This window comes from Geotrypetes seraphini, chromosome 1 (assembly GCF_902459505.1).
Source record: "Geotrypetes seraphini chromosome 1, aGeoSer1.1, whole genome shotgun sequence".
Lineage (NCBI taxonomy): Eukaryota > Metazoa > Chordata > Amphibia > Gymnophiona > Dermophiidae > Geotrypetes > Geotrypetes seraphini.
Window position 1 is genome coordinate 345,118,458 of NC_047084.1, and position 19,926 is coordinate 345,138,383.

General features: G+C 42.4%; 1 protein-coding gene across 1 annotated transcript in view; it reads left to right on the forward strand.

Moving 5' to 3' along the window:
• The first annotated feature begins 4,266 nt into the window (after window positions 1-4,266).
• Window positions 4,267-19,926, forward strand: part of SLC10A6 (solute carrier family 10 member 6) — a 30,010-nt gene continuing 14,350 nt past the window's right edge. Inside the window, exons 1-3 of the mRNA XM_033940757.1 lie at window positions 4,267-4,676; window positions 7,066-7,184; window positions 7,928-8,016. Of these exons, the coding sequence (XP_033796648.1) occupies window positions 4,303-4,676; window positions 7,066-7,184; window positions 7,928-8,016 (582 nt within the window). The 5' untranslated portion in view covers window positions 4,267-4,302. The remainder of the gene's footprint in view (window positions 4,677-7,065; window positions 7,185-7,927; window positions 8,017-19,926) is intronic.

Genomic DNA, 19,926 nt, shown 5'->3' on the forward strand with positions numbered 1-19,926 from the left:
GCATTTGTCTCGTAGCACTTGGCTGTGTGGCTATGTAAAAAGGCGCCTTAGGACTAGATGCACAAAACATGGTCATTAAGACCGTGTGAGTCACTGTTGGACAATTTTTTGGCCAATTCTAGAAGTGATTGATGTTCCAACAAGTTTCCACGCAAATGATTTGCATGGAGGTTTGCCTTAATCCTGTCCAATCAGTCGCTGGTGAGAGCGACTTTGACACAGTTGCAGAGCCTCCCCTCTCCTTCCCACTCCCTCTTACTGTCATGAACCACCCCCTCACCCCCACCATCCCCCAACCTCCCACTCCCCTTTCATTCCCTGCTCCCCTTCCTATAAAAAAATCAGCAGGAGGGATGCCCACTCCCTCCTGCCATCGGATGCATTGGAAGCCACCCCCCCCCCCCTATGTTGCCTCGGGTCCTATAATCTGTTAGATTCCAGAAACTTCACTATTCTCTATTGTAAAAGTGTTTACATTAATTTACTTACCACAGAAGTCAGACTTACTGTAGTTCTCTACCTCTTCTTACTTCCGCTTTGGTAGAGGGATCGCATTTGCTCTTCTCCAGTCCTCCAACTCTCAACTCTAGAGAAGCATTGAAAATATTAGCCAGCGGAACCACAAGAACTTCCCTAAGTTCCTTATGCACCCTTGGATGTATGCCATCCGACCTGATCGCTTTGTCCACCTTAAATTTAGCTATCTCCTCATGAGCACAGTCCTCTAAAAATCATTCATGATTTACCACATCTCCGTCTCCATTTCTATTTATTTTTTTTTCTTTTGCGGTCCCACTCTCAGTTCTGTGAACACAGAACAGAAATATTTGTTAAGCAATTCAGCCTTTATCACTTTGGGCAGAAAGAACCCTTCACTTTCTCAGAGTTGTTGATTGTTAGGGGGTGGTGGGGTGAGGGGGAATGCACTTAGCTCTGCCACATGACATGGTTGTAGAATTTATCACCGTTCCTGTCCCTGCAGATAATCATGGGACACCATCCCATGCCATTCTTTAATGTCTATCTCAACCTCAGTCCTTCTACACCAGCATTCCTTAATGCAAAGCTTGAGGGTCAGTGGTTATGCCCATTCATACGGATTCTTTTCTTAGCCAAGTATAGGATAATGAAGCCATTATGACATAACTGATGAGGTTGGCTCTTAGGCATTGGTGGAATGAGGCATTATGACATCACAACATCTGCTCTGGATATCAGAGACTATTATTCTTTAGTGTCTATCTCAACCTTAGTCCTTCTACACCAGCATTCTTCAGTGCAAGGCTTGAGGGTCAGTGGCTGTGCCCATTCATACTCTGATTCTTCTCTTTCTCCTTAAAGAATTACATGGGGATGGTTTACTGTGATTGTCCACGGGGATGGGGACGTTGATGAATTCAGTCACCGTGTCATTCTCCACTTAGCATTAATGACAATCTAGGTTGGTCTTTATTCCTGAGATGGCAGTTACCAAGAATATGCTCACAGGTGGGGAGTGGTTGGCAAATACGATACCCAAGGTAGGAGATGACTAAGGAGATCCTTTTATACAGAGAATGCCTAAAAATAAGCATGTTCCTTGGACTGGACCTTGGAATCTGGCCCTAATCCAGCCAATAATTAATGGTGCTGGGACATTGGGTCATTCTTCAACAGTTTTCTGCTGCTAACACGAGCATTAGAATAATGAAAGGGGAAGTCGGTATCATAGTTATGAACCATTTGATAGCACTGATAGTCAGATAAAGCAAAAATATCACAGTCTCACTGAGAGGCTGAAGAGTGGATTGAAACACCATTAAGATATACTAAAGCAGTTATTCCCAAAACTGTCCTGAGGGCAGCCAGCCAGCCATGTTTTCAGGATATCGGCAATGAATAACCCAAAGTGTCTGAATACACCTACAGTTCTGTGATTGCTTGGCTCTGTATGCTGTATGCCGTGGGAGGTCAAAATGCCCAAAAACTGTATAATCCTGCCCAATGTAAACAAATTCGGATCTCTCTGAGAGCAGTTCCAGCCAAGTGCCTTATCAGTCCTGCTATCTATGGAAAACATCTTTTACAGGTGAGTAGCTTTACTTTTTTCCAGTGTTTATCCAATAAACACATATTTACATGGGTTTTTTTTACACAGCAGGTGTTTATCAGTTGAAAACTAGTCAGAAGCCCTAGATAAGATTTACTCAGAAACTACAGGTGCAAAGACGTCCTTAACTATTTTGCAATGGCTTTATGTTGGAAATGACGTCTTTTCTTTCCTTTTTCTCTAATTCCAATAAAGTTATAAAACAGGGGTAAAGTTGATTTATAGCTCCAAGAGTAAGAAACATGAGTCATGGGTGATGGTCCAGCAGAATTTACCTCGACTGACTGGAATCACACCACTTTATGTTCTGAAAAATATTTCTATTATTTTGGTCCTTTTATTCTATCTCTCATCCAAAAATGTTTATCTTCTGCTACCGTTCCTACCACTTGGAAAATCTCTACTGTAACACCAATATTAAAAAACTTCAAGTCCAGTCAAGATGATTCATCTAATTACCGCCCCATCTCAAATTTACCTTTCCTAATGAAACTAACAGAAAAACTAGTTTTCGAACAACTATCAGAATTCATCGAATCCTCTAACGCGTTACATCCAAACCAAACAGGCTTTCGTAAATATCACAGCACCGAATATTCTATGATTGGTCTCGTTACAAACATTCACTACTTTCTTGACCATCATAAATCTGTAGCACTCTTTTCTCTAGACCTATCCGCAGCCTTCGATACCATAGATCATGAAATTCTTCTCAATCGTCTGCAATCACTAGGAATAGAGGGCCAAGTCTTACAATGGCTAACATCCTTTCTATCGGATCGTTTCTCTAGAGTTAAATTCAATGAATCCAATTCTGAAATCTTCTCCTCATCTTTTGGAGTTCCACAAGGATCAATACTATCTCCTCTTCTATTCAACATTTTCCTATCCCCACTTATCACCATGTCACAATCACTAGGATTTACAACCTTTTCTTACGCTGATGACATTCAGCTAATGCACCCTTTCAACCCAGAAAACATTGCAGAAATAAAAATAATCAATGATAAATTAGAAAAAATTAAAAACTGGCTAAAAAATAACAAACTGGCTCTAAACACTCAAAAAACAAAAACTATGCTCTTCACTTGGAAAGGAGACATATTCCAAAAAATACCATTCACACTTGACAACACTCCTTTAGAATCGGTATCTAAGCTAAAAATCCTAGGTGTAATAATCGACGCAGATCTATCATTTCATGATCATATCAGTGAAATAGTCAAATCATGCTTTTACAGACTACAGCTCTTATGTTCAATCTCTACTTTTTTGGATTCTAAATCACTCAATATTTTAGTTCACTCTCTTATTATTTTCAAGCTAGACTACTGCAATTCTCTTCTTATCAACATAACCCAAAAAGAAAATAGACGTCTCCAAATCATCCAAAATACAGCAGTCAAATTAATTCATAATGCAAAGAAATTTGACCATGTTACCCCCTTACTAATCAAATCACACTGGCTTCCTATAACCCATCGAATTACCTTTAAAATTTTATTTCTGGTTTACAAAACATTGACCTTCAATGAACCTCAATATATTACAAAAATGATTGTCCCACACAAAGCTTCTCGCTCTTTAAGATCCTCTTCATCACAATTGCTCTCAGTCCCTTCGTTAAGAGTCATAGGCACAAGACGAAACGATATATTTTCTGTAAAAGCCCCTACAATGTGGAACTCCCTTCCAAATTTCATTAAAAATGAAACAGACCTCGTTGCGTTTAAGAAAATTCTAAAAACATACTTATTTCAAGACGCGTTCGACATATGAAATATCACTTTTTAGGTTCTCATACTCTTCCTAGCTTATCTTAACCCATTATTACCCAATGTGCTTTCCCTTTGATGTCAATTTCTAACAAAGAATAACATTGTAACTTTTCCCCTTCCCTCCCACCCCCTCCTGTTCGTTTAATTCTGTTTGTCTTTTGAGTGACTTTTGTAAATTAAATGTATTACCACATTCTGATGGTTTTTAACACTGTACATCGCTTAGATATTGTTATAAGCGATTCATCAAATAAAGGTCAAACTTGAAACTTGAAACTTGAATGATACCAGGAATGCTAGGAATTTAATCAGAATAAGATTAATCCTAGCAGTAACTCCCAGAAACAAGGATTTTATTCTCTGTGTTTTTTTGTGACTGCTTTTGAGTCAGCAGTTTTGCAGGAAGATCAGTTTGCAGCTAGAGGAAAGACAAAGATGAGGACCGACCAGTCAAACCTTTCATCTTTCCCCTTCAACGAGACTGGCCATTTGGAAGGACGGATGGTGGGAAACGGCACTTTGTCACTAGTTTTCAGCGTGACACTGTCTGTTATGTTGGCGTTAGTAGTGTTTTCACTTGGCTGTACAGTAGAAGTGAGAAAGTTGTGGTCTCACATCCGGAGACCCTGGGGCATAGGAGTGGGGCTGCTGTGTCAGTTTGGGCTTATGCCCCTGACTGCCTACATCTTAGCCATCAGTTTCTCTGTGACATCAGTTCAAGCAGTTGCTATTCTCATCATGGGCTGCTGTCCTGGGGGTGCAATCTCTAATATTATCACCTACTGGATTGATGGAGACATGGATCTCAGGTAAAATTATATATCTTCTTTGATGTTTTCCTTTAATTCTCCCTTTTTAATTTAAAAAAAGGACGTTTTAATTTTGTAAAATGACTCAGCTCTAGCAATCACGCCACATAGCACTGTAGTGTCTGAGATGCTCAAGGCTTGTATTGTTATCCAGGTTGTCAGCATGTAGATATTAATTAGATAAGGGGCACACTGGAAGAGTTTCGCACTGAAAGACTTCAGTGCATTTGGTCTATCATTATTATCTAATACACAGCTGTCCAACGTCGGTCCTCGAAGGTCGCAATCCAGTCGGGTTTTCAGGATTTCCCCCAGTGAATTTGAATGAGATTTATTCACATGCACTGCTTCCATTGTACACAAATAGATCTCATGCATATTCATTGGGGAAATCCTGAAAACTCAGCCTGGCAAAGGCCAAGGTTGGACACCCCTGATTTAATAGAACTCCTGAGGATTTTTTTCATGTGTTATTTTTTAGAGGGAAAAGGGGTAAAGAAACAAAATTAATCTGGCATTCCTTATTCTGTCAGGTGTCTGGTTTTTTGGGGTGTTTTTTTTTAGAAGATAGGTGAAATTAATAAAAATATAGCACGTGGATGAGGTGATCACATTGCTAAATGCAGGGCTGAGGGTGAAGTGCCACAGTAATGAAATGATGATACAGTGCTTGACTGATACCATACTAATTATATTTATGCCCAGAAGAGCATTCAAACATGCACAGGTGCCCATCAAAATTATGCCCACAATTGGGAATCTGACCATCTATGCATCTTTCCATGGCAACCATATTTGTGCACAATTTTGCAGACAAATGATTTTATTACAATTCTTTTCCAGTATTGGTGCAAAACATTTTATATGCATGTATCAGAGCCATCAGTTGAACTTCAGCAGCTAGCACTAACACACACACATCAGCCCCCATGCACTGGCTCCCTGTGGCACACCGCATTCTTTATAAACTATCATTACTCACCTTTAAATCATTGCTATATAAAACTCCTTCATTTATCTACAAAGTTTTAATTCCATACTCCTCTCACAAAACTTTAAGATCAAACGAACAACTTTTATTGGTTATTCCTACCCTTAAAATGATTAATACACAGAGGCGATTCATTTTTACAGTTACAGCACCACAAACTTGGAACTCCCTCCCACTATATTTACGACAGGAGAAAAACTTAGATAAATTTAAAAGCCAACTCAAGAGCTTTCTTTTTAAAGACGCTTTTAATGTATAATTGAAAAGCCAATTGCTCTTTATAGTTATAATCCATTCTGTTTAATTGTGTATCCTATTTCCAATAAACTAATTCGTTTTCCCCTCCCCTTTGTATATTACCCTTAATTGTTCTTCCTTTTCTATCAGAAAATGTAGTTCCTTCCCTACCATCCTAATGTTTCCCGTTTGTATTTTGTCTGTGTTTAAAGATTTTATCTTTTTATTCATTTTTGTTCTTGTTTACCCAATATTAATATTTTTTGTACATCGCTTAGTAATTAATGATAGGCGATTGATCAAATAATGAATAAACTTGAAACTTGAAACTGTCACCAGGTCTACACGCAAGTGGAGTGGCATTCGTTCATCACGGGGAGAGGGTGGTAGATGCATGGAACAGTCTCCCAGAAGAGGTGGTGGAGACAGAGACTGCCTGAATTCAAGAAAGCCTGGGATAGGCACATGGGATTTCTCGGAGAGAGAGGAAGAGATAATGGTTACTGCAGATGGGCAAACTGGATGGGCCATTTGGCCTTTATCTGCCATCATGTTTCTCTGTTTTTGGGGGCCTGACACATTTTTTACCACACCCAACACTGTGAAGCTCATTGACAGTGACATCTAAATTGGCTTCATATATCATCACAGTTGATTTCATTTTTTCTTTCCAAACCAGTCCATTCTAATCTCCCTTCTCTCTTTAAGGTTGAAGATACACAGAGGTAACACAGATTAAAACACACAGGTAACTTAGATACAATCACATGTGAAAACATACATATATGAACAGAGAAAGACACACATGCATCAGAAGGATTGGAAAATTCCATGAGCATACTTTCCTTACCTGTTGAAGTAAAAGAATACCTACAAATGGATCAGCTATCATCCATTTAACAGATAGGAGCTGAATTTCAGTATTCTTTATAACTGTCCTGAACTATTTGTAATGTTAGTCATGTATGAGATCTGCTTTTCCTCACTATGTTAAAATGAAGATGCTATTGCTAATGACTGATGATCTTATCCTAGGAATTGGAGGTTGCTATTTACTTGCTTGCATAAGACAGATTTCCTGCAGTAATTTGTTGAATGACTTCTTGAGCTTTACATAATGTAATTCTTCTCATCATTTTTTCCTTTGGTTTGACTTTTCAGTCTTTCCATGACGACCTGTTCAACTATCTTCGCTATGGGAATGATGCCTTTCTGCCTGTTTATCTACTCTCAATCCTGGGAACTGGCAAACAATATTAGCATACCATATTACACCATAGGTATATCCTTCACTTTGTCTTCCTAAATGAGGGGGCTTTATTTGTTCATTTCAAATGTTGTCTATCTAAATCTGATAAAGTGGCAGGCCGTTCACTTCTATTTATTCCTTCTACTTCGTATAATCAGTGTTCTTCAATCAATTTACAATCAAGTACCGTATTTTTCGGACCATAAGACACACCGGACCATAAGATACACCCACCTATAGAGGAGGAAAAACCATGAAAAAAAAAATTTGGTTCAGAATTTTTTTCTTCTTGGTTTTTCCTCCTCTACACATAGGTGTGTCTGGTGGTCTGGTGCTGGGAAGCCCGAAGCCGCCCGCCGCCCTCCCAGTACCTTTTTTAGTGGCGGTGGTCCAGCGCCATCTCCTGGATGGCTGCCTTGGTCTTAGAAGAGCAACACACAACGCAGGAGAGCAACCTTTGCGCTCCCTGACTGGTCCCGTGCTGCTCTGTGACTGGCACATCCAGTTAGCAAGCAGCCGGTGCCTCTCCTCCTCCCCAGCATCTCGCAGCACACCTGAGGAGGCACACAGTTTGCAATACATTGACTTAGGTGCCTAATTGACGACTTCTATAACGGATTATGCGAATATTAGCGTAATGCCTAGATTTGGGGCGCTAAAAAATAGAATTGCCCCCTAAAAGGCAAGTTTATTAAATGTTAAGGTAACTATTCAGCACATTCTCAAAGATTTGCCTCCCAGCATTATCTCTGTCTTGATTTTTATTTCATGTAGGTATTACCCTTCTTAGTCTTGTTGTACCAGTCGGGGTCGGAGTATTTATAAACTACAAGTGGCCGAAGAAAGCAAAACTCTTTGCAAAAGTAAGTTATAATTGCTTAAGCTGGAATATTGTGCCTGAAAGCCTTAGTGGGAGAAAAGCTAATGCAAAACTTGTTTTCTACATTATGTGGCCCTTTTACTAAGCTGTGTGTCCCCTCTTCACTCCCAAATGTTATTTTTGTAGCGCATGGGTAGCATGTGCACATGCGGGATGCTTGAGGTGCCCTGTGGTAGTGCTTTATGATAAGCACACCTTTCTGCAGCTTAATAACAAAGGCCCCTTAATGATTCATCTTACTTATAATTTTCCCTTTATGGCCATCACACCTATCTACTCCCCCCCCCCCACCCCCGCCTGCCTTCACAAAACTGTAGCTCGGTTTTTAGCACCAGCTGTGGCAGTAACAGCTATGACGCTCATAGGAATTCTATGACCATCAGAGCTAATACCACGCTACGGTTTAGTATAAAGGGTGGGCGGGGGGTGAGTTGATTAAAAGTTTATATGACCAGGGTTTTCTCCTGCCTTCTAAAACTGTTTATCATCCAATTACAGCCATTTATTTATTTTTTTACAGTGTTAATAGTTATCATGTACAAGTCAGCCTTGATCTTGTGACCTTCAGGTTAGAGGCAGCCACCTTCCAAGAGGAACTATTCTGTTCTTTAAATTCAACAATTTTATTTTATTTTATTTTTTTTACAATATAAATAGTAAATGTTAATTATAACATGTCTATAGGAGAGAAGAGAAATAAAAACACAATCTGAATACATTTATCATATATTTGACTTAAATCTCAAAAAGAAAAGGAAAAAGCAACAAATAAAGCCTATTTATTCAATTTTCTACACTGTTCTCCCCAGGGAACTCAGAATGGTTTACATTAATTTATTCAGGTACGCAAGCATTTTTCCCTGTCTGTCTTGTTGGGCTCACAATCTGTCTAACATACCTGGGGCAATGGGGGATGAAGTAACTTGTCCAGGGTCACAAGGAGAAGTGTGGGTTTGAACCCACAACCCCAAGGTGCTGAGGCTGTAGCTTTAACCACTGCGCCACACACTCCCCATATCCATCCCCTTTGCATCTCTCTTTATATGGAATAATAAGTGTGAAAGGACAATAGATCATATTTGCTAATAGTTAACACTCATAAGAGTTCAAATCATCTATATTTAATTTTAATGGTTGTCATATAGAATTGAATCTCTTCCTAGAAGTCATCCTTTGAACAATGTTTCCTTCATAACGATATATGTTGCATACGCTGTACCACCATTGCTGGTAATTCAGTGTGCGCAGATCTTGCAATGGTAGTTAATATTGCTAAAAAGTTTGTATTATCTTCTGATATGGAGATATTAGCACGCATAGGATCATTAGAATGAAACATGTTGAATATCACCAACTCAAATAGAGGGACCAAAATATGGAGGTTTTTTTCTGTATATGTGACCAAATTTTAGACCAAAAAGTTTAAACTCTTATAGTATACTAGTGTTTAAGCCCGTTACATTAATGGGTGCTAGAATATATGTCTGTCTTTCTTTCTTTCTGTCTCTCTCCCTGCCCCTGTCTCTTTCTTCCTTTCTTCTCTCCCTCCCGCTGTCTGTCATTATTTCTGTCTCTCTCCCTGGCCCCCTTTGTCTGTCTGTCTCTCTCCCTTCCCGCTGTCTTTCGTTCTGGTGTGCTGCCTGCCTGTCTTTCTGTCTCTCTCTGTGGCCCCCTGCCTACTTGCCTTTCTTTGTCTTTCTCCGTGTCCCCATTCTGTCTCCCCCCCAAAGCAAACCAAGATTGCTCCCTGCCCACAGCATACCTCTCCCCCCAAAGCAAAGCAAGTTTGTTCCCTGGCCCCCTTTCCCTCTCCCCACCCCAATTTCCCTGTGCAGCAGCATTTCCCTCCTCCCCCACTTTCCTATGCAGCAACAGCAGCATTCCTACAATCCCTCCCCCTCCATTTCCCTGTGTAGCAGCAGCATTTCCCTCCTCCCATCCCACCCCACTTTCCTGTGCTGCAGCAGCATTCCCTCCCCATCCATTTCCCTGTGCAGCGGCAGCATTTCCCTCCCCTTCCCCACCCCACTTCTCTGTACAGCAGCAGCATTTACCTCCCACCCTTCCCTGTGCAGCAGCATTTCCCTCCTCCCCCCACTTCCCTATGCAGCAGCAGCAGCACTCCTACATTCCCTCCTCCTCCATTTCTCTGTGCAGCAGCAGCAATTCCCTCCCCTCCCCCCACTTCCCTGTGCAGCAGCATTTCCCTCCCACCTTTCCCTGTGCAGCAGCAGCAGCATAGAAACATAGAAACATAGAAAGATGACGGCAGAAAAGGGCTACAGCCCATCAAGTCTGCCCAATCTACTGTCCCACCCCATTAAGTTAGAGTGCTGCTTGACCCACGTAGAGATCCCACTGGATGTCCCATTTATTCTTAAAGTCGAGCACACTAGTGGCCTTGATCACCTGCACCGGTAGTTTGTTCCAGTGATCCACCACCCTTTCTGTAAAGAAATACTTCCTGGTGTCACCACCAAATCTCCCTCTTCTGAGTTTGAGCGGGTGCCCCCTTGTGACTGAAGGTCCCTTAGGAAAGAATATGTCATTTTCCACCTCGACACGACCTGTGACGTACTTAAATGTCTCAATCATGTCACCCCTCTCCCTGCGCTCCTCTAGAGAGTAGAGCTGCAACTTGCCCAGTCTTTCCTCGTATGAGAGACCCTTGAGTCCGGAGACCATCCTAGTGGCCATTCGCTGGACTGACTCAGCTCGAAGTACATCTTTACTGTAATGTGGCCTCCAGAATTGCACACAGTACTCCAGATGAGGTCTCACCATGGTTCTGTACAGTGGCATTATGACTTCAGGTTTACGGCTGACGAAGCTTCTACTGATACATCCCATCATTCGCCTTGCCTTGGATGAGGCTTTCTCTACTTGTTTGGCAGCCTTCATGTCTGCACTGATGATTACTCCCAAGTCCCGTTCTTCTGAGGTCGTAGCTAGTGTTTCTCCATTCAAGGTGTATGTTCTGCATGGATTTCTGCTGCCGAGATACATCACCTTACACTTCTTTGTGTTGAAGCCCAGCTGCCATGTTGAGGACCAGTTTTCCAACTTGATCAGATCCTGCGCCATACCATCCGTGAGATCGCTTTCACCTACTATATTACACAGTTTGGCGGTGGCGGCAAACAGCGCTACTTTTCCCTGAAGCCCTCGGGTCAAGTCCCTTATGAATATGTTAAAAAGGGATGGTCCCAGGACTGAGCCCTGCGGCACTCCGCTAGTCACCTCCGATGTCTTAGAGAGGGTGCCATTGACCACCACCCTCTGAAGTCTTCCACTCAGCCAATCATTGACCCATGCCGTTAGTTTCTCACCTAACCCCATCGATTTCATCTTGTTTAATAGTCTACGGTGTGGGACACTGTCAAACACTTTACTGAAATCCAAGTACACTATGTCCAGAGACTCTCCCGAGTCTAGCTTTCCTGTCACCCAGTCAAAGAAGCTGATAAGATTGAATTGGCATGACCTGCCCCTAGTGAATCCATGTTGACAGGGATCCCTCAGATTCCCCTCATCCAATATCATGCCTAATTTCCCTTTAAGTAGAGTTTCCATGAGTTTACACACTATTGATGTGAGACTTACTGGTCTGTAATTCGCAGCCTCCGCTCTGCAACCCTTTTTGTGCAGAGGAACAACATTGGCAGTTTTCCAGTCCAGGGGGACTCTCCCCGTACTTAGGGAGAGATTGAAGAGCATGGCTAACGGTTCCGCCAAAACATCGCATAGCTCTCTGAGCACTCTTGGGTTCAGATTGTCCGGTCCCATGGCTTTGTTCACCTTGAGTCTTGACAGTTCTCTGTAAACATCAGCTGGTGTGAACTCAAACTTCTGAAATGGGTCATCCAGGCTTTGCTTTGCATCCAGCTGAGGCCCGTGCCCTGGTGCCTCGCAGGTAAAGACTGAACAGAAGTAATCATTCAGTAGTTTGGCTTTATCGGAGTCAGTTTCCACATAATTCCTGTCTGGCGTTCTAAGGCGTATTATCCCGTTTGTGTTCTTTTTCCTGTCGCTAATGTATCTGAAGAAGGATTTGTCCCCTTTCTTGATGTTCTTCGCTAGAGTTTCTTCCATACGAAGTTTGGCCTCCCTGACTGCTGTTTTGACCGCTGCAGATTTTGTCCTGTATTCAATGTTTGCTTCTTTTTCTCCCATGCGTTTGTATGAGACAAATGCTCTTTTCTTCTCCTTGACGAGGTATGATACCTCATCTGTGAACCATTGGGGTTTCCTTTTTCTTTGTTGTTTGGTTACCGATTTTATGTAGCGGATAGTTGCCTCACGAAGGATCGATTTCAAGGTTGATCACATAGCTTCCACATTATCAGTTACTTCTTGAACCTGCAGCGTCTGGTAGACGAAATCTCCCATGCATGCGAAGTCAGTGCCCCCTCCATTTCCCTGTGCAGCAGCAGCATTTCTCTCCCTCCCCCCTCCATTTCCCTGTGCAGCAGCAGCAGCATTTCCCTCCCCTCCCACCACCCCACTTGTCTGTGCAGCAGCATGTTTGTTTCTCAACGGCTCCCTTACCCCTTCCAATCTCCACCTGCTTTGCACGACACCCTCCTTCACCACCACCGTTGACATGCCTGCATGCGCCAGAAGCCTGAAGACGTCGGAAGCCGGAGCATGTGCTGCAAGTTTCACCCTGGGCAGTTTCACCCTGAGCGCAGCGGCGGCAACCACGTTTGGCAATCAGGGTGGCGAGGACGCGGCTCAGGAGACTGGGAAGGTGTTGGCGGGCGGCAGCAGGGGCCTCCTCCTGCAGGTGCTCATGTCTCAGGGGTCTCGGCTCATCCTGGCAGGGAGAGAGCTTGCCTGCGCTTCCTCAAGCAGCAGCAGTTGGTGAGTGAGTGTGGGAGGAGGAGAGTGGCCAGAGTGTTCCCTGCTGCCGGGTTCTAAAATAGAATCCAGCCACGGATCAGAAAACACAGCCACAGGGATCACGAAACCCTAAGTGTGCATGCGCGCTTAGATTTTTATTATATAGGATGATCAGCATACCATGCACCCTCAGCCAATAGATTGACCTTGAAAGGACTATACTGCAAAATTATAAAACCACTCTTCCATGATTGTGTCAAACATAACTGATTGGTATTGTGGCAAATTGCCCACTACCCTATTTGTGATACCTTGATGGGCACACTGGATGGACCATGCAGGTCTTTATCCACTGTCATGTACTAAGTTATGGTATTTGCTTGTGCAAATCCCAAGTATACTGTATAGCATAGCATCAGATCAGTGTTCTGTGCATGAAGGAGTGGCCCACAACCAAAGCACACCTCCCTCTATTCCTCCCATCAGTACTCAGAAACATAGAAAGATGATGGCAGATAAAGGGCAAGTGGCCCATCTAGTCTGCCCATCCACAGCATCCACACTTTCTTTAATTCAGACATTGACATGGTGTGGTGGCTATGTTAGTCCACTCTTCAAGGTAACATGGAGAAATAAAATAAAAACATAAAGGAAAATCAATAATACTTTTTTATTGGACCAACTCTCTTTATCACAAACTGTGAGCTGTGCGAGATTCTGGGTATGCCGCAAGATGCTGGGGAGGAGGAGAGGTGCTGGCACCAGCTGACTACCCATAGGACATGTTGTCTAGAGGGCCTTCACGTATGCGCGGATGTCAACATGATGACATCACGCATGCACGTGATATCATCACGTCGACATCCGCACATTTCTGGATGCCCTCAAGCTGGGGCCCCCGGTTTAGTTTGCAGCAGCTACGCAAAGTTTGTGAGACACTGGACTAACTTAATGTAGTTTATGATTAGCTTTTGAAGGTAACCTCTTCTTCTTCAGATAAGATACAATCTTTGTCTTCACAACCTCTACTGGGAGACTATGCCATGCCTCTACCACCTTTTCTATAAAAATGAATTTCCTTAGATTATTCTGGAGCCTATCTACCTCTTAACTTTATCCTATGCCCTCTCATTCCGGAGCTTCCTTTCAAATGAAAGAGACTCACCTCAATGGCATAATAAGGGGGGCGGCGGTCTGTCCCGGGCACCATGTTGGGGGTGTGTGCCAACACTCCTCCTCCTCTCTGCCCCCACCTCTTCCCATTCCTCTCCTCCACATGCACACTCCCCTTCCCCTCCCCAATACCTCTAGTTGAAGTTGTTCGCAGCGGTCAACAACGTGCTCTTCGTGACCCCCATCGGCTCTCCCACTGATATCACTTCTGGGTGATGCTCATAGGAAGTAATGTCAGAGGGAGAGACGACGGGGTTGCATGGAGCACATTGTTGACCACCACAAGCAACAACTTCAACTAGAGGTACAGGGAAAGGGAAGGGAAGAGGGGGTGTGCATGGCAGGCGGGATTGGGGAAGGAGCGGGCCGTGGGGTGGGGTGGAGATGAGGATGGGGAAGGGGCGCAACAGCCCCGGACGCCTCTCACCCTCACTTCGCCACTGACTCATCTCATGTGCATTTATGCTACATAGTTAATTAAACATCTCTATCATATCTCCCCTCTCCCGCCTTTCCTCCAATATACTGTATACTTATTGAGAACTTTAAGTCTGTCCGTATATATCTTATGATGAAGACCACATACCATTTTAGTAGCATTCCTCTGGACCAACTCCATCTTTTTTATATCTTTTTGAAGGTGCGGCCTCCAGAATTGTACACAATATTCTAAATGAGGTCTCATCAGAGTCTTATAAAGGGACATCAATACCTCATTTTTCCTACTGGCCATACCTCTCCCTATGCACCCTAGCTCCTTCTAGCTTTCACTGTCGTCTTTTCAATCTGTTTAGCCACCTTAACATCATCACACCCAAGTCCCATTCCTCTTTCATGCACAATCATTCTTCACCCCCTAAACTGTACCTTCCCTTCGGATTTTTGCAGGCCAAATGCATGATCTTGCATTTCTTAGCATTAAATTTTAGCTGCCAAATTTCAGACCATTCTTCAAACTTTGCTAGGTTCTTCCTCATATTATTCACAGAATCAGGGTTGTCTACTCTATTGCAGATTTTGGTATCATCCATAAAGAGGCAAATCTTACCTGATAGCTCTTCAGCAATATCACTTACAAAAATGTTAAAAAGAACAATTCCAGAACCAAACTTTGAGACACACCATTGGTAATATCCCTTTCCTCAGAGCAATCTCCATTGACCACTACCCTCTGTCACCTTCAACTCAACCAGTTCTTGACCAATCTGTCACTTTGGGACCCATAAAAAGGGCACTCAGTTTATTTATTAGATGCCTATGTGGAATACTGTCAAAGGCTTTGCTAAAATCTAAATAAATACACCACATCTAGTGTACTCCCTATAGCCAGTTCTCTAGTGATCCAGTCAAAAAATTTGATCAGATTTATCTGGCAAGATCTGCCTTTAGTAAATCCATGTTGCCTTGGGTCCTGTAATCCACTGGATTCCAGAAACTGCACTATTCTCTGTTTTAAAAGCATTTCCATTAATTTACTTACCACAGAAGTCATATTTACTGGCCTGTAGTTCTCTACATCTTCCTTACTTCTACTTTTGTGGAGAGAGACCACATCCACCCTTCTCCAGTCCTCCAGTACCACTCCCAGCTCTAGAGAAGCATTGAAAAGGTCAACCGGCGGAGCCACCAGAACTTCCCTTATACTTATACTAAGAGACTGAAATTGCACTGGACATATTAAGGAGATAACATAAGAGCTGCCATATTGGGACCTCAGTCAACCCACAAGTACCTGACAAAGTCCCAAAGAGTAAAACTTATTTCTGTGGTAAGCAAATTAATTAAAACAGAGAATGGTGAAATTTCTGGAATTCAGTGGATTACAGGACCAGAGGCAACAAGGATTCATTAGAGGTAGGTCTTGTCAGACATATCTGATTAATTTCTTTGACTGGGTGACCAGAGAATTGGATAGAGGGACTGTGCTGGATGTGGTGTATTTAGATTTTAGCAAATAAACTGAGTTCCATTGGGATGGGTCCCAAAGTGACGGGCTGGGTCAAGAACTGGTTGAGTGGAAGGTGACAGAGGGTAGTGATCAATGGAGATCGCTCTGAGGAAAGGGATGTTACCAGTGGTATACTACAAGGTTCTATTCTAGGACATGTTCTTTTAACATTTTTATAAGTGATATTGCTAAAGGGCTGTTGGGTAAGATCTGCCTCTTTGCAAGTAATACCAAAATCTGCAATAGAGTAGACCCCCTGATGGTGTGAATAGCATGAAGAAAGACCTAGGAAAGATTAAAGCATGGTCTGAAATTTGGCAGCTAAAATTTAATGCTAAGAAATGCAAGGTCATGCATTTGGGCTACAAAAACCCAAGGGAATGGTACAGTTTAGGACAGGGGTGCCGAAAAGGTCTATCGCGATTGACCAGTAGATCGCAAAGGCAATGCAAGTCGATCGCGGAGCACCTCCCGGGCTCCACGATAGACTCACATTGCCTTTGCATTCTCCCTGTTCCCCGACATCACAACAGGCCAGCAGCGACTACAGAAGAGCTGGGCATGCCAGCCTTCCCCCCTCCCCCATCAATTATGATGTTGGAGAGGAAGTTTCAGGCCAGCCCAATCACTGTCTGGCTGGCCTGGAACTTCTTCTCTGATGTCAGAATTGACATCGAGGGGGGGGGGGGGGAAGGCTACTGGCCTGTTGCAGTATCGGGAAACAGGGATAACTTGGTGGCAACGGCTGCGTCGGCGGTGGCTTTGGGTCGTGTTCCCAGACATCAGTGGTGGCTTGGGGGCTTGTTTCCAGACATCAGCGGTGGCTTGGGGGCCTGTTCCCAGACGACAGCTACAGCGGTGGCTTGGGGACAAAGAAAGGGAGGCAGAACAGGGAGACACAAAGACAGACAGGGAGACTGAAAGGAAGAAAGGGGGCGGTATGGAGATAGAAAGAAAGGGGGGCAGGGAGACAGAGAGAAAGAAAGAAAGGGTGGCAGGGAGACAGAAAAACAGACAGAGAGAAAAATAAAGAAAGGGGGCAGGGACAGAAAGAAAGGGGAGGGGCAGGCAGAGAGGGAGAAAAAGTTGGGGGAGGTAATGGAGTGTGTCGGGTGGCAGGGGGCAGGCAGGGAGAGAGGAAGAAAAAGTTGGACTCATGGAAGGACAAAGATGTTGGTTGGGGAATGGAATGAGGTCTGGAGGAGATGAAGCATGCAGGAGGCAAAAAGAAGGGAAGAAATATTGGATGCACAGTCAGAAGAAAAAAGTGCAACCAAAGACTCATGAAATCACCAGACAACAAAGGTAGGAAAGATGATTTTATTTTCAATTTAGTGATCAAAATGTGTCCGTTTTGAGAATTTATATCTGCTGTCTATATTTTGCACTATGGCCCCCTTTTACTAAACCGCAGTAATGGATTTTAGCACAGGAGCCTATGAACGTTGAGAGCAGCGCGGGACATTCGGCGCAGCTCCCTGCACCAAAAACCACTATCGTGGTTTAGTAAAAAGGGAGGGGGTATATTTGTCTAGTTTTGTATAATTGTTACTGAGGTGACATTGCATATTTTAAAGTTATCTGCCTTGACCTTTTGGAACTCCCCCTGAATATAAATGATAATTAACATTTTCTCTGCGTACAGGGTGCTTTGTGTTTTTTTAAATTTTATTGTTGGTAGATCATTTTGACTTGGTCATTTTAAAAGTAGCTTGCAAGCCAAAAAAGTGTGGGCATCCCTGGTTTAGTGGGTGAAGAACTTATGTGCATGATAGGAGAGCGGGACTTGGGTGTGATTGTATTTGATGATCTTAAAGTGGCCAAATAGGTTAACAAAGTGAGGGCAAAAGCTAGGATGCTAGGCTGCATAGGGGGAGGTATGGCCAGTAGAAAAAAGGAGGTATTGATGCCCCTGTATGAGACTCTGATGAGACCTCATTTAGAATATTGTGTACAATTCTGGAGACTGCACCTTCATAAAGATATAACAGGATGGAGTTAGACCAGCGGAAGGCTACTAAAATGGTGCATGGTCTTCATCATAAGGTATATGGGGACAGACTGAAAGATCTCAATATATATACTTTGGAGGAAATGCAGGAGAGGGGAGATATGATAGAGACGTTTAAATACCTACATGGTATAAATGCAAATGAGTCGAGTCTCTTTCATTTGAAAGGAAGCTCTGAAATAAGAGGGCATAGGATAGTGGTCTCAAACTCAAACCCTTTGCAGGGCCACATTTTGGATTTGTAGGTACTTGGAGGGCTTCAGAAAAAATAGTTAATGTATTATTAAAGAAATGACAATTTTGCATGAGGTAAAACTCTTTATAGTTTATAAATCTTTCCTTTTGGCTAAGTCTTAATAATAAAATTGTCATTTATAGCTAAAGAGACATATGACCAAGAAACTGTTTGATTTTACTTTTGTGATTATGATAAACATATCAAGGGTCTCAAAATAGTATCTGGCGGGCCACATGTGGTCCCCGGGCCGCAAGTTTGAGACCACTGGCATAGGAGTAATCTAAGGAAATACTTTTTTTCAGAAAGGGTGGTAGATACATGGAGCAGTCTCCTGGAAGAGGTGGTAGAGACCAAATCTGTGTCTGAATTCAAGAAAGCATGGGATAGGTATATGGGATCTCTTAGAGAGAGGAAGAGATAGTGGTTACTGCAGCTGGGCAGACTGGATGGGCCATTTGGCCTTTATCTGCTATCATGTTTCTATGTTGTTATTTTATGCTACTTTTCCTAGGAATAAACAGTGGATTTCCCCACATCCATCTTAATAATGGCTTATGGACTTCTCTTTTAGGAAATTATCCAAGCCTTTTTTAAACCCTGCTAAGCTAACTGATTTCACCACATTCTTCGTCAACAAATTCCAGAGTTTAGTTACAAAAATATTTTCTCCTGTATGTTTTAAATTTACTTATTAGAAGCTTCATTACATGCCCCCTGGTCCTAGCATTTTTGGAAAGAGTAAATAAGCAATTCAGATCTACCCGTTCCACTCTACTCAGTGTTTTATAGGCTTCAATCATATCTTCCCTGAACTGTCTCTTCTCCAGGCTAAAGAGTCCTAGCTGCTTTAGCCTTTCTTCATAGGGAAGTTGTCCTATCCCTTTGATTATTTTTGTCAGCCTTCTCTGTACCTTTTTTAATTCTGCTATATCTTTTATTTGAGATGTGGTGAATATAATTGCATACAGTATTTGAGGTAGAGCTGCACCATGTAGCAATATAAATGTATTTTAACATTTTCATCCTTGTTTTCCATTCCCTTCCTAATAATTCCTAACATTCTATTTACTTTCTTAGCCATCACCGCACACTGAGCTGAGGGTTAAACTAAACTAAAACTTAGTTTTATAGATCAAATCATCAACTAAGAGGAGCTCGACTCGGTTTACAATAATGTAAAACATAATTCATAAATTTGACAAGAAAAAGTAGACTGAAATAGTTAATTTCTGAAATGTTTAGCAAACAAAAAAGTTTTCAGAACTTTCCGGAATAAAGCAGAAGAACCTAAACTTCTTAATGTAAGCGGTAAAGCATTCCAGAACTTGGTTAATTTAAAAGCAAAAGAATAACTAAATCTCTTAAAGGTTCTGTTTTTACCACTGAGAGAGGGAAATGTAAGTTTTAATTTTTGAGAACTTCTGGCAAGATGAGATCTATGAACATTCCAGTCTAAAGGAATCAAAGTGGCAAAAATGACAAATAGGATCTTAAATGCAATACAAACGTACTTAAATTGAATTCTGAGATACACTGGAAGTCAATGTAATTCCTTGAGCAGAGGGGTTACGTGATCAAATTTACTCTTACCAAAGATAAGTTTAGCTGCAGTGTTCTGTATTGATTGAAGTCTCTGCAGACTGACCTTTGAAAGACCCAAATACACTGAATTGCAGTAATC